This window comes from Onychostoma macrolepis, chromosome 11, assembly GCF_012432095.1.
Source record: "Onychostoma macrolepis isolate SWU-2019 chromosome 11, ASM1243209v1, whole genome shotgun sequence".
In the NCBI taxonomy this organism is placed as follows: Eukaryota; Metazoa; Chordata; class Actinopteri; order Cypriniformes; family Cyprinidae; genus Onychostoma; species Onychostoma macrolepis.
In genome coordinates this window covers 8,092,594-8,107,404 of record NC_081165.1, presented here as the reverse complement: position 1 = coordinate 8,107,404, position 14,811 = coordinate 8,092,594, and the positions used below count along the sequence as shown (strand labels likewise).

General features: G+C 36.4%; 1 protein-coding gene across 10 annotated transcripts in view; it reads left to right on the top strand.

Moving 5' to 3' along the window:
• kcnab2a (potassium voltage-gated channel subfamily A regulatory beta subunit 2a) overlaps positions 1 to 14,811 on the top strand; it is a 140,265-nt gene that overhangs the window by 69,409 nt on the left and 56,045 nt on the right. Inside the window, exon 1 of one of the 10 annotated variants that reach the window (XR_009273399.1) lies at positions 94 to 427. The exons of 7 other annotated variants lie outside the window; for them this stretch is intronic. Coding sequence is in view for 2 of the 3 variants with exons in the window: in XM_058791606.1 (XP_058647589.1) it covers positions 207 to 427 (221 nt within the window). In the remaining variant the exon portion in view is untranslated. Of the gene's footprint in view, positions 1 to 93; positions 428 to 14,811 lie in introns of those variants that run through there. 2 more of the 10 variants (XM_058791606.1, XM_058791605.1) reach the window with 2 other exon arrangements.

Here is a 14,811-nt window from a genome sequence, read left to right as displayed (position 1 = left end):
GCAGAATCAGACAGGTGCGAGAGCGTCTTTGAAAGTGTGTGAGAGTGGGGTGGTGGGGGACGGGGCGCAATCATGTTTGCGGGAGGGTACGCAGGGGGACCGTTGGGCGCCGGAAATCCACTCTCCCCTCCGAAAATCTGCAGATCCCCAAACAGGCGGGGGCAAGTGGTGTGCGGAAGAGCAGTAGTAGCAGCAGCGGAGGCAAGATGCTGTCCATGACCTACAGCGAGAGCATACGGAGCGGCATTAGCCGCTACCACTCGGACCAAGGTCTGAACCAGACGACGAGGCACACGGACCAGGCCGAACTCCAGCGGCTCAGGGAGCAAAGGATCGCTGCCCAGATCAAGAACATGGAAGACTTCCTCAAGATGAATGGCCTGGCGCTGGAGGAGTGCGTATCGTACCAGACAGGAATGAAGTACAGGTAAGAAAGAAGCCAGGTGGTTGCGTGCACTGGACTTTTAGTTTTTAGGATGTTGTGCATATTGGCCCGCATTTTTGGATTGTAAGTGCACTTGGTTTGCTTTAAATGTAGCTCGGCATTACCAGGAGGTCAAAGCAACAGGTTGAGTGTCGACCGCGGCGCCATTTTTGAAACCGTCGCAGATGGTAACGACTTTGTTTTGCAGTGTCGTGCTGCTTGTGTCCAGTGTAAACAATTGTAGGTTGTTTATGCTTGCCAAGCAACTTCGTACACTATGTATGTGTAGTCACAGGTAAATTTGACATTTCAAAAAGGATGGGAACTTATTCGTAATGGCTAACTCTTTTGGGTTTGCTGTTTCTAGTAAAAGTTTAATTGTAAAGCATTTTTGTCTTGAATTTCATAGAGATTACATACAGATTACATGCAGATCAAATTCAATGACTGAACTGAAAATTTCAACATAAATCCAAAGCAGAACTCTGCAGCACTGTGGCTTCAGTGACTGTGGTCCATTTGCTCATCTCCATGCAAGCAGCTCAGGGTTTATTTTCATCAACTAGGTCGCTGGCATATTTGCCCAACAATGAGGGAAGGGCATATCAATCTCTGAGGCGAGGTGGAGGAAAAAGTGCAGCACTTCAGCATGTGGCAAGATTGTCTTCCATATTACGGGACCAATGGATTCTCAGCATCCTTGCTCAGGGTTAGGAAATTTATATGGATCTGTGTCAGCTCCCTGTTGCAGAAAAACTTTGAGTTTTCACTCATGCAGAACTATTGACAATCTATGCTGCATGCATCAGGCAAAAACAGACCTGTTTGAAGTGGAAAAAGTTGTTTTGGCATGACATGTTGAGTTGTTGTTGTGCAGTGGATGGTGTTGTCATGTGCTGGTGTTTAGCAGTCTGGTGTTGTGTATCAGGGACAGCAGTCAGTCAGCGCGTCTATTGTGCTTTACTGTAACGCTCGCTCAGCCGAGCGTTAACAGCTGATCTGGTGTCAGGTCTGAGAACAGGGACTCGCGTTACAAGGCATATGGTGGTTGTCCCATCATATCGCAACAATGGATCATAGAGCACCTACTCGTGATGAAAATTAGTACCTGCCATTGATAAAGGTCACAATTATCTTTATTGCACCTCCAAGGCCAGCATCTTTCTGGCTGAGATGCAGTAGCTGTATCAGTGACAGGTTTAGTATATCAACAGTGAATTTGCGTGCTTGGACACTTTGATGAATATTCCCTTTAAAATTAAGATTTGAATGATCTTATTAGATGACCTGTTGTCACTAACCGCGCAGAGTATCTTCCATCATCCCTTGTTCTTCCATGCAAGCTGTATCCGGGTCAGGTAGAAACATGCATTTCCGATCATACTCATCACTAATTCAAGGATGGAGGGATAGATAGACACTGAAGCTGCGAAAGAGAATGCCGCTCATGCCTTACTGCGTGTCTCCTTAAGCCAGACAATATAAGCCACTTGTGTAACAATAGTACTTACTAGGTTAACATGGGCAGATCTCTTATCAGTCTGCACAAGATTGGGCTTTGATTGCAGCACACTTACGATTGACAGTAGCATGTAAACATTTGTCCCAAAATAGGGCTGGGCAATTTTTCAGGTTTTATCGATTAATTTGAATGTAATTTTGCCATGATTTTATCTATTTATTTATTTCTTCTTTTTTTTCTTTTCTTTTTTTTTTAAATCAAGCAATCACATGTTGTTGTTGTTGTTGTTGTTGTTGTTGTTTTTGTTTTGTTTTTTTGTGTTTTTTTTTAATAGATTTAATTTAGGGTCAGAAAGATCCTCGAGCTGGTATTCGAACTGGGGATGCCCATAGCGCAAGGATGTTGTATGTCGGCCCGCTGCCCACAATGCTATCAGAACCTACAGAATCACAGTTTTGAAGGAAAAAAAGGTAACATTACAACTAGACATGTTGATGATACGCCAGTGAATACGACAGTTAACGGCAGGGTAGGCGATTTCAGAAAAAAGGCTAATAGCAAGCTAGTGTTGAAAGCATAAGATGCCACCCTTCCTGCAAATCACTCTTCAAAAGAAAAACCCATGCAAAAGCGCAATGGGATGCACTGACATATCTTGTCTGCGCGAACAGGGTGTGCAGAGGTATGCAAATACGTACAGGCAAGTAAGACAGCCTATCATTGTCCTCAGGCCGAGGAATATGATTGGACGAACAAATTTGTGGTCCTATGCCTTCCACAGATGATATTAATACATTTTTAAAAAATACACTTAACTTATTGTTTGCCATCAGGATGTGACGGAAACTTTCAACCAACATAACAAAAAATGAACCAAATCACCTACCCTGGCCCGTTGTTTCGGAACCTGGCACGTTTCCCCCCTTAGCTCGGTTCGTTTGGGCATATGTGAACTCGGCAATCGCCAAAATAATCGGTCTGAGATCGCCTGAATGAGGTGGTCTCGGCTCGATTGAAAACGAACTCTGGAGCGGTTCGGTTGTAGTGAGAAAGCAATCTGATCCAACGGACCAACGAACCAGGCTATATCACACTGTCTAATGGGTAATTACGTAAGTTCCGTGAAAAGCAGTGGGTGCACGTCTTCATTCAAAATCAAAGCACGCCTTTTCATTTCATAATGCCATCTTAATGCTCTTCGTAGTAGGTGCATTTTAACAGTGTTTTGCCGACGAATCCTGGACTCCTGCTCAAAATGATAAATTAATAAATATATCGACAGCTATAAAAAAACAAAAACAATAAGCTCTCAAAGCTGTTGTCATTCCATCCTGACGTATGTGTGTGTGAGAGACCGAGTTTGTTTGCCTCTCTTTCCAAATGAATCATCTTTATTGTCATTCCAGCTCCGTGGACCAATGAGAGGACAGTTTACTCGCACGTGACTTGTATTAACAATTTTGGTTCATTTAGAAACCTTTGCCGTGTGAAAGCAAACCGCACCAACAATAAAAAGCAACATTTTAATAATTTGAATCCCTGTTTCGAAACAAAGCAATTGATTTACAGGTGTGAAAACACCCTTAATGATGTTAAAAAGGTTTGATATTTATAAATTAGATTATAAACTTATCCATTTCATTGTGAGTGCAGTGCGCACACGTATTTGATTGGCTGTGATAGTTGATTGATTCTGTCACATCGCGTTGTCGGACACCCAAATTGCTTGTTGCTGGAATTTTGTCGCGTCACACGTAGTTGGACACAGTGTAAGAAGTATTTATATTTCATGCATCTTTTATGCACAGAAAAGTTGGTTAATAAAGAGAATGTTACCTGAATCTTGTCCTTACATTACCTTACTGACTAGTCAAAGGGTTAAAAGAAATTGAAAATGAAATATTTTTTTTATTTTTTCTCATATCGTCCAGCCCGATCCCAAAATCCCAAATCATAGTACCTGATTTGTATGTACTTTTCTTTAACCAGTGAAGTATGTATGTCGTTTTATGCAAGTTTTTACACCGTTTCTACTCCTGCACATTAAAGACTGGTGCAGATCCATTGTCTGTTGTTGTGTTGGAGTTGAAGGTGTATAACCTGACTGTTTAAGGTGATGGTTAGAGAACACTCTTCTCTCCTTGACATGGATCCGTCAGGGCAGCACTCAGCAGAATTAAGTTTGACCCACAAAAGCGATTTCCTTACACCTGTTTAAAAACTACCAAACTATCAGCTGTTGCGTTTCAAACTCCAGTTTCCTTACCAGACATTCACAGTATGTTTAAAGTGTGTTCAAGAGAAATTTAATCGAACACTACATATTCTCTTAATTCTTCGTTTTTTTTTTTTTTAATTAATAAATCCCAACTTTTTAAAGATACATTTCATCTTAGATAAACAATTTTTTGACTTGCATTAGTAGAATAGCAGCTATTGTAATATTTGCAATTTTGCATGTTGGATTATAATTGGTCTTTTTTTTGTTCCATGTTTAACCATTTATAGTTGCTTTTGCACTCGAAGGATCATGTGACATTTAAGTGACATAGCTTAGCCAAACCTAGGTTATCAACACTATTCCTTTGCTGTCTTGCAGGCACTGCCGTTTCCTTCACAAAGTGTATGTTTAATTGAAATTTACAACAACGTTGAATTATCCAATTTGTGCAACTTAACACAATTCCTATGCACATATTGGTTTTTCTGTTTCAGTTACACTGTTGTGAATAACTGTTGATGGCCACATATACAGTCTTGTGGTCAGAGCTTAATATTTTCCCAGCCATTCGCTCTTCCATTATGACTCCACATAATGACCTTCTGAAATCATTTACAAATGAAATGAGTCTTAATGTGACAGCTGTGTAGCACTGCATAGTTGTAATTACCATTTATGAACACGAGGTGGAGATCCAGTTCTGTGGAGACTGAAGACATGACGTCAGACTCTCTCAGACCAAGATCAGCTTTCTCCCATCCATCACTTCAGGACGTTGATGGATGTCATGTGACGTCTGTGAAGCAGAGCCGGTCAGATTTCTCAGAGTGATTGAATAATAAAAATAAACTATTGAATATTGACATGCTCTTTTGAGAAATAAAGTAAATCAATTCCTGACATGCTCTTAACGTAGTTCTGCAGTGCCAGGGAAGTTTATGGCTTACTGGAACAGCCTGTTATTTATCAACATAAGCTATAATTCAAAATAGTGTTTGTGAAGCTGTTGTGCACTACTTTTGTCAGCCACCAGATGGTGGTGTGTGTAAAGGGCTGATGAATTGACTCAAAATCAGGCTTGTGTGACGATCACGTGCAGATTTATATAATTGTGTTGTTATGCAGTTGTCTGGATATAAATGCTGTGTTTGCAGTTTGTGACTGTTATTAGTTGCCTTATTGATCATTATGCACTCTGGCTGGTTTTTAATGAGCACATGTGCTTTGTTTTTATTCTTACTGGGAAATGAGTGAATCTGTATTATCTGAGCCAGCAAAATAATCCAACTGGAATTGATGAGTTCTGCATTGTACCTTGTAGTCTTGTTCTCTTTTATAATTAGTGTAGCTTGCTTCTCTGTTTAAATGGCTCCTTTTTCTTGTGTTCCTCTTCTAAACATTGTTCAAGCAACAAAATTGATTGTTTTCAGTAGTTAAGCGCTCTTTTCTCAGTTATTTTTAGCTTGCAAGGTTAAATGCTATAGCTGCCATTGCTTCTGTTTTGTGAAGAGACTCTCTTCATGAAAAATAAATGATAGAGATTGTGTTACACTGAATTCTCATCTTGTGTTTTGTCATGGAAGATGGCATTTGTTCATCTTTGGCTTTTGGCATATGCATGGTTAAATCACAATTTTCATTATTCTGCTTAAATATGAATACTTTTTAGTAAGGATGCTGATCAAAAGTGAAAGTAAAGACATTTATTTGTTATCAAATATTTTATAAAATAACTTTTTATAAAAAAAAGTTTCTTGAGCAGCAAAACAGCATATTAGAATGATTTCTGAAGGATCATGTGACACAGAAGACTGAAGAATCAGCTTAAAATCTTTAAAAAATATATATTATTTAAAATTCTAAAAATGTTTCTAAGTATTTCTGTTTTTATGGTATTTTGGTCAAATAAACAGCTTTGGAGAGCAAAGCTGTTTATTTAACGGTCGTGTACATTCCTCAGTGACGATGAACGTGAAGTCAGGCATAATATTATTACATAATTGTCTTGATACCTCATACTCTTCTGTAGGGTTTTGTGACGTATGTTCACATGGCTGATGATTTATGTTGCGCTGCTCCTAGTCTTGGAAGAGATCCAGTCCACAGCTTCATCTCGGTCTCAGGAGTGCTAGTGTAGATGAAAAGAGGACAGCAGAGACTTTTCTTAGAACTATTTACTCCTTTTTTGTTTTTTGTTTTTCTGCCTCTCTAGTCATCATTAGATCACCAAGAAAAGTTTTTACTGAGAGAAATAACACTGCTTCAACACAACCTTCATATGTGAGGATGGCAGCTTGTGTCAGAGCTCTTCAAATGACTTCCTCTGTCCACATGAATATGGCAGCATTATGTAAGAGGGCTTCCCCCAGATCTGTCATCACTATTATGATCTTCAGATAACCTGACATCTTGCTTATCGAGGGGAACATCAGTGGACAGGTTTTGAGTTCCTCTGAAGAGCACACAGGAGCCCTGAGGGGCTGGTACATCGCTCATACGGTTGTCATTTATGTGATTACGTTACACTGTTCCTCGTTTAGCAACCCATTTCTTATCCAAACTGACTTACAGTAGGTTTGTGCTTTTAGTAACCTGGCACTACAGTGGTAACCTGAGTCATATTATGAATGGAATAATTATGTAATTGCTCCAGTACATATTTGCCAAATGTTTATATATCCCAATTTTATTTTTATTTTGATCATGTTGTTCAGTTAATCTAGGTATTTCTATTTTCTGAAAATGTGAGCTCAATTAATTAATCAGGTTTAATTTAAAGTAGGAGTGCAATGTATTTAAATAATTACAAAAAAAAATTATAATTAATAGTAAAATATTTTTTTAGATATATTTTAAATAATGTTTTAATTCCATAACCCCAGTAACTGAATGGTTTTATGGTTTACGCTTTTGTTTTTTTGTTTTTCACTAGTGAATTTGCATAACATTTTTAGCTTGCACTTACAGAGCTTGACAAAGTTTATACATAATTTAACGTTAATTTCCATAGCACAAACAGTGCAGGACAAGTTACATGCTAATTTTTTTTTTTTTTACGATATTTTTTTTAAATTTCCTTCAGAAATGAAAATTGTCATTTTTGAGCCTATATAACTTTTTCTGTTCTGTAGAACACAAAATAAGATATTTTGAAGAATGTAACCAAACAGTATGCAAAAAAATACTATGGAAGTCAATGGCTACCATCAACTGTTTGGTTCCCAACATTCTTCAAAATATCTTTTTTGGGTAACACTTTATTTTAAGGTGTCCTTGTTGCACGTTACATGTACTTACTATTATAATAACAATAAATTATGCATAATTACATGCAAGTAACCCTAAGCCAAACCCTAATCCTAACCCTAACCATATCATAAGTACATGTAGTTAATTATTATTACTCAGTACTTAAATGTATAATTACACTGTAATAAGGACATCTTAAAATAAAGTGTAACCCCTTTTTTGTGTTCAGCTAAAGAAAGAAACTCATTCAGGTTTGGAACAACTTGAGGGTGATGACAGAAGTTTCATTTTTGGGTGAACTATCCCTTTAAGAGTTTATGCAGGTCTTATGTATGATTGATAGTGGTGTAATGCTAGTAATGATTAGCTTTCCTAGGATTTACTGTTTTCACATATTGAGACGGTCAGAAACGTTGTTCTTATTAAAACGAGCCTGATGATGTAACGTCGCTTCAGTGTTCCCGAACAAACCCAGAGGGAATTCTGTCTCACTATACCTCTGATCTCCCATTTTCCTCATGCGTGCTTTAGTGGATTTTGAGATTTGAGCACTGATTGTCTCTTCACAGCATTGTTCGCTGCAGTGATCCCTCAGTGCCTTGTTATAGGACACAAAAACAATTGATTTGCAAAGAGCTCAATTCTCCATTTAGATGGAATGAACGCACAAGACCTCTATGTATGTATGTGCGGCTCTCAGGAAGTTTTCGCTGAGCACAGATTTTGCATGTCAGTTTTAGAGTTGACTGCTGAGAGTCCGGTTATGTGGGCAGGATTTGGCTGGCTGCTGTCAGACTCTCCACCTGTCAGGTGATTTGAGTAAAGCCTTCCGGCAAAATTGTGACACCCTGCATCTCCAGAGGACATAAAAAGTGTTGTGCAGGAAATTCAGCCCCTTATCACAGTCTTTCAATCATCGTATACTTCCTGGACATGTCAGTCTAGCAATGTCAGCTGGTTTAATAATGATGAATCAGGTCTGTCGGCGAGCCATTATGGGCCACCTGTGAAATTGACACTTAATTTGTGGATGTTAATGCTTGTCGCTGTGGTCTCTTGCATGAGGTTGTTAATGTCCCCGTTAATCCCATCTGCACTTTTCATAAGCGCGTAGGGTGTCATATTCCCTCGATCGCTCTGAATATGAGCTTCTTATGATGTGATTTTCACCGAGCAATAATACCCGTAACGGTCTCTTTCACACCAGGATATTGTGTTGTCAGTGCAGTGTTTGAGGGAACTCAGCAGATTTTTTAGATAAGCTGGAGTTGAGCTCTTAATTAAAGCTAGAAGCCGCTGAGACGGTGACATTAGAGAATGGAGTTTGCAGTTTTACATTAGAGTGAAGTGAGCATGATAAAGAGAGAAGAGGGACTGGGATTTATCTGTAAGACCTTTAATTATCTATACTACGAATCTGTGTTTTTTTTTTAGTATCTTGAATTAGATTTATTTATTTTCATGTATTGTTTTCATAGCCTATGTGACTGTCAATTCAATGTCCTTCATGTACGTTAATCTAAAAATGCTGCTTATTACATTTCAGATGTTATAATTTTGTTGTTTTTGTCAATTTTTAAATGTCTATGTAGTATTTTTTTATTTTATTTGTATTTATTTTTTTAGTTTTAATTTTTAGTACTTCAACTTGAACTAAATGAAAATGAGAAATTGAATTAAATTGTTTTTTAATATAAATTTATTTATTGATTGATTTATATATATATATATATATATATATATATATATATATATATATATATATATATATATATATATATATATATATATATATATATATATATATATATATATATATATATATAGTTTAATTTCAGTTAACTTTTTCCCCAAGTAATGCATTTTTTTTTTTAATGGTTTTAGTTTTAATTGACATTAACCATGTTAGCAATACAAGCATACTTTTGCTGTAGCAACTCATAATGTAATAACTGCACATAATGTAATAAGTATAACATTATGAACATTTTATTACAATAATAATGTAATACTTTTCTCAAAACGTAATAAAATATTAAGCTCATAATGTAATATGTTATTGTATGAGAAATTTATTACATTACAAACACACTGACAACTTATAATGTAAATTAATGTTTACAATATTATAATTATCTTTCAATACAATAAATTTGACCACAAAGCATAATAATAGTTTTATGTAAAATAAGCTATAACCTTAAAAGAAAATTAGGCTTATTAGGCTATATTGTGAACTTTTATTGTGAAGAAATATTAATTTAACTTGTGCTCCGTGCTGCTGTTGTCTGAGGCAGATAATGCAATCTACTACATTAGACTTTGGAAACTTTTTTTTTTTCTTTTTTTTCTTTTCTTTTCAAATTTGTTCATAAAAATGAACATGCCTTCAATGCCTTAATTTTGATCAAACAATTAAAATATATTTATATTTAACCACTGTCGTTGTCATCATGCCACACACATTACCTGATAAATTTAAAGTAAATATGTCAGAAAACTGCGCTCTTTCAAGGGAGTGCATTTAATGCATGGCCAAAGTAAGAGCATAATCTACTGTAAGTGTTTAAAACATGCAAAGTAGGATTGCCAACTGCTCCCATATTTAAGTAAAATTCCATATTAAATCCATACGGAAAGCATCGTGTCACGCCCAGTTTAGGGAGCTAAATAAAAAAAAGGGAACTCTAAATAAATAAATAAAAATAAAAACAAAATAAATAAACAAGAACACCCTTAGTTAAAACTGTAATAACATATTTGGCAAACTCTTCTGTTCATATTTGCATTTGCGCTCTGGAGAGCATCAGATGTTTCTGTTTACAACATTTGCAGCATTGAGCGGTGTAGTGAACTGAGATGAGTGACAGGCTCAGTGCATCTGAAATCATAAAGGGAGCACTCTTTGCACGCTTTCTAGGCTATCAGTAATGCATTCAGAATTTTAATAAAAGGGTCTTTTTTTTTTCATGATGCTAAGAGGAACAATGTCCCCTCACTAAAGTTTAGTTATTCTATATAAATGCTAAAATGAATCTCAGATGTGAACATATTTTCTTAGTCTTTTCATGTACATATTAATTCTAAAAATAAATATGCATGTCCTTTTTAGAATGAATTTGTTTGAGTATACACATGCGCACAAATATTTCTAAATGGAAATATATATTTTAGAAGTTTGGAAGTACTGGACTGCTTATACTTTATTTCCCCACCAATGTCAAAATCAACGGCCTTGCTTCACATAACACAAAAAGAAACTTGTCTTTGGCTTATTCTTCACTATAATACTATTACTGTAGCTGTTTATTATAATTATATTTAACAAGTCTTCTTATTATACCTACTTATTATATTACGATTATACTCATTTATAATTCATATTCATATTTTTAGGTGTTTTTCTCCTTTCTCTGATGTGTTCTAACAACATCAGAATTCTGGAACGCAGAATATTTTGAGACTTGAATGAAAACAATGAGAGTCATGAGAGCATCTGTACTGTAGTTGGTACTGTGCTCTACCCTTAGGTTTAGAAATGTAAAAGGGCATGGAAATCGAGCAATGGATGTTGAAATGTAATTTTGGAAGCACTGATGTTTTTATTTTTAAAAAGCCTATTACATGAAATTTGTAATAGGCTAATCACTATGAAATTTGACAATATTTTTGGTGAGTTTATAATGTAATACATTTCTCAAAATGTAATAATTTACTCAAAATCTTGAGCTCAATGTAATAATTATTACATTATGAACATTTTATTACAATAATAACATAAAACTTATTACATTATGTGCCGTTTTTACATTATGTGCAGTTATTACATTATGAGTTGCTACAGTTGTTTTAAAATAGTATGTAAAATGAGGCTGTATTACTTTTTCTATCCTAAGCAACACAAAAGAAGATATTTTGAAGAATGTGGGTAACCAAACAGTTGACGATATCTTTTTTGGGTAACACTACTTTTTTTTATTTTTTTTATGGTATCCTTGTTACATTGACTTACTATTATAATAACAATAAATTAATAAGATTCAAAGCGTTATTGTCATGTGCACAGTGAGGAAAAACAATGAAATTATTTCTTTGCTGTCCACATTGAATGCCAAAACGAGTGCAAACTATGTAAAAAAAAAAAAAAAAAAAAAACAGACATACACATACATAAAAACAAACATAATAAAAGTACAGCTATGTTGCAGGAGTAGAAATATAGACTATGTGCCAGTGTGCCATATTGACTTGTGCAAAACAATAGTATAGTAACATGTAGTAACATTAACATGTCCACATGTAGCAGTAATATGTAGTATATCTCTGTGTGCTAGTGTGCAATATTGACTTATGTACAAAACAATTGTACAGTATTTTTTACAGTATAGTTTGATAAGAAATAGCAGCAGTAACATTAACAAATTAACTTCAAACCGAACTATACAGCATGGAGTAAATGCATCAGAATGTTATGATTGGCCCAGAGTAGGCGTCTTACATCAGCACGTTCTGAACTTGTGCATGCTCATCACTCCCGGAAGAATTACTCCCATTCCCTCCCACTCCCGGTTTTTTTTTTTTAATTTATTTATTTTTGGCCGAAATCTGTCAGTTACAGTAAAAATATAGTACAGATCACAGCGTGCCCACCTTAGTTGAATAAAATTCATTTGAAAGTAGACATTTCACTCTCTATAGATATATTTTTCAAAGACGGAAGTTTCTCGCTCAGAGACCTAAAGAGCACCCTGTTTGCTTTAAAGCGCAACGTTTCGTTGTTATTCTGAGTGTATACAAATAAACGTAGAGTCTTTACAGATTCGAAAGATGTATTAGGCTACTTTTATCTGTATGACCAAAAATTACGGATATTTTAAGAGCAAGTGAGCGCACCGGCGCCTGTCCTGCAGCGAGCGCGCTATTCAGCTCCACTCTCCACACAAACACTTCAATAGCGCACATTTCTCTATATTAACATCATATTGAGCGGCCATGTAAAGTTTCTACTACATACATCTTTCAGATGAAAAGCCATATTTGAGGTCGATGAACGATAGTGTGTATTACCACACAGACCAGCCGTTAACGATCTGTCCGTCACGGACTGCGTCATTCACTTAACCAGCCACACCCAAGCAAACAGGAGGAGAGCGAGACAGGGCAACTAGTTCCGAATTAAAATATACAGTTTATAGTTTATTTAAATAAAAGGTATATCTGTGTATAAAGTTGGGTATCACTACTATTCCCGGTCCCGCCCACTCCCGATTACATTTTTTCCTGTACCGTCCCAATCACGTGATTCGTAGCGATTTTGTTTCCCATCCTGCAGGATTCCCGTGACCCGTGGGATTCCCGAAAAAATGTCAGCCTCTACTCCGCATCTGATTTTCTATAACCAAACCAGTTCCAAATTGTGGAGGTAGCTCCTTGCTTAACAACAAGCTCCTCCTCAGCCTCACGTCCGCCTTCCGCCATGCTTGTTTTCACTCCGCACGTGAACAGTGAATCGGTCGCGCACAAAACTACGTCATCAACTAGACTTATCGTTATTATCGCGAGGAGACAAATTTTTATTGTGAGGAGAATTTTCAACGGTATATCGCAAACGATAAGATATCGCCCATCCCTACATGGAAGTGAATCTGAAGTGACAGTTGTCATGTTACTGTGTCCGAGTCTCACCTGAACTGCAGTCTGTCCCTGCTGACGTGAGTTTGTTGAGGTAGATGGGGTGTGTAATAGAAAAGCTTTTGCTTGAGGAAAGCCACTATGATCTTTAGGATCAGTCCTTTTATTTCATGCATCCAAGAAGTGAAAGGACAGCTATCTTTATGTCAAGTAGGTTTTCGTTATTGCTGTATCATTGTTGCGTTTAGGGAGACCAGCACAAAAGGATGTTGAAGAAACAGTCCAGTTTAAATACAATTTAATTGATGTACCTCTTTGTCAATCAGTGTTTGCATGGAACAAACTCCACTTACAGGAATTCGATTTGGATGTGGTTGAAATGTGAAAGGGTCTATGTGAGACCCTTTTCTAGTTTAGACCACAGCTCAACTGTCTTCCAACCACATAATCCTAATCCAAATCCAGTCATCTGTTTGTCTGCCACAGTAAACTTATTGTGTGTGTATATATAATGCATTTAATTTAATGTTTTTTTTAATGTTGTTTTTGTCACACACCTCACTCTTTTCTCCAGGACTCAAGAAAATGTTACTGATGTTTTTACAAAATAAATGCATTTTAAAAACAAATTGTTTTTCATCTTCATTATAAATACTTTATAATGAAAGATGAAATATGATGAATACAGGATTATAAATATAAAATTATATAATTACATTTCTATTAGAAAAAATATGTGGAAATTAAACATATATAATTGAATGTGTAAATACACTTTTACTGGAAAATGCTTTATTTTTAACTAAGTATAACTAAGAACTCTATTGCAAGTCATTTCTGAATAGCTTTATTTATTAGCAGCTCAATAACACTACCTTGGTGACATTGACATCAGCAGAATTCACATCAACAACGTTCAATACATAACATAAATCATGTTTCGTTTTACAGGAAATATAATCTGCATCTGCAACGTGGTTCTGTCAACTGGCCTGAAATTCTGAAACGCTCACTGGTCACTGTACTTATTGTTGAGCTCTGGTCTTTCTCAGCACAGATAAGCTACTTTAATGCGTTCTCTCCATCACAGGGGTGTGCAGCACAGCTGTGCGTATAGCAGCTGTTAGTTAAGCGCGATTAGTATGATTTGCATAATGGCGTTTTCAGTTCACAAGAGTCAGCGTGTGTGTTCGTTAGTGTGTTTTGATATGTGGTATTGCTTGCCAACAACTGGCAAGCCTGCATCTCCAGGTCTCTCCAGAGAATCAAGTGTTTGTGGGATATTGGAATACTCCATCAGGGAATATGTCAGTGTCGCACCAAAGCATCCAATTACTGGCAGGTTCAACAAAATGACACACAGATTCTTGATTTCAACTTAATTTCATTTTTTTTCATAATGGGCTTTGTAATTTTTCCTACATTTTTCTTAGTTTTGCTCAGCTGTTTCTTTTTGGCCCCAATCAGAAAGCAATTTGTTTTCTGCCATTTAGAGGTTCACTGGAGACTGTTTAGCCAACCATGAGGATGAAAATCATTATCGGTGGCTGTTTTAATGTCTTCCACAGAAGCAGTAGTTTGATTGTAACCTCTCATCTTCACAGCATTGATTGCACGTTTGATGTCTTGGTGTTTTATTGTGTCAACAGATACTGATTGGTCCAGGAATGGGTAATATGGATTGGCAGTAGGATTGGATGGTCCATTTACATTTATGTATTTTCCAGACATTAAAGGATGGTTTTGCTCATTCTAAAGGGTGTTGTTTATCTCTACCAAAATCTAGAGTCATAACTACTATATATCAGCCATTACTCCATTACT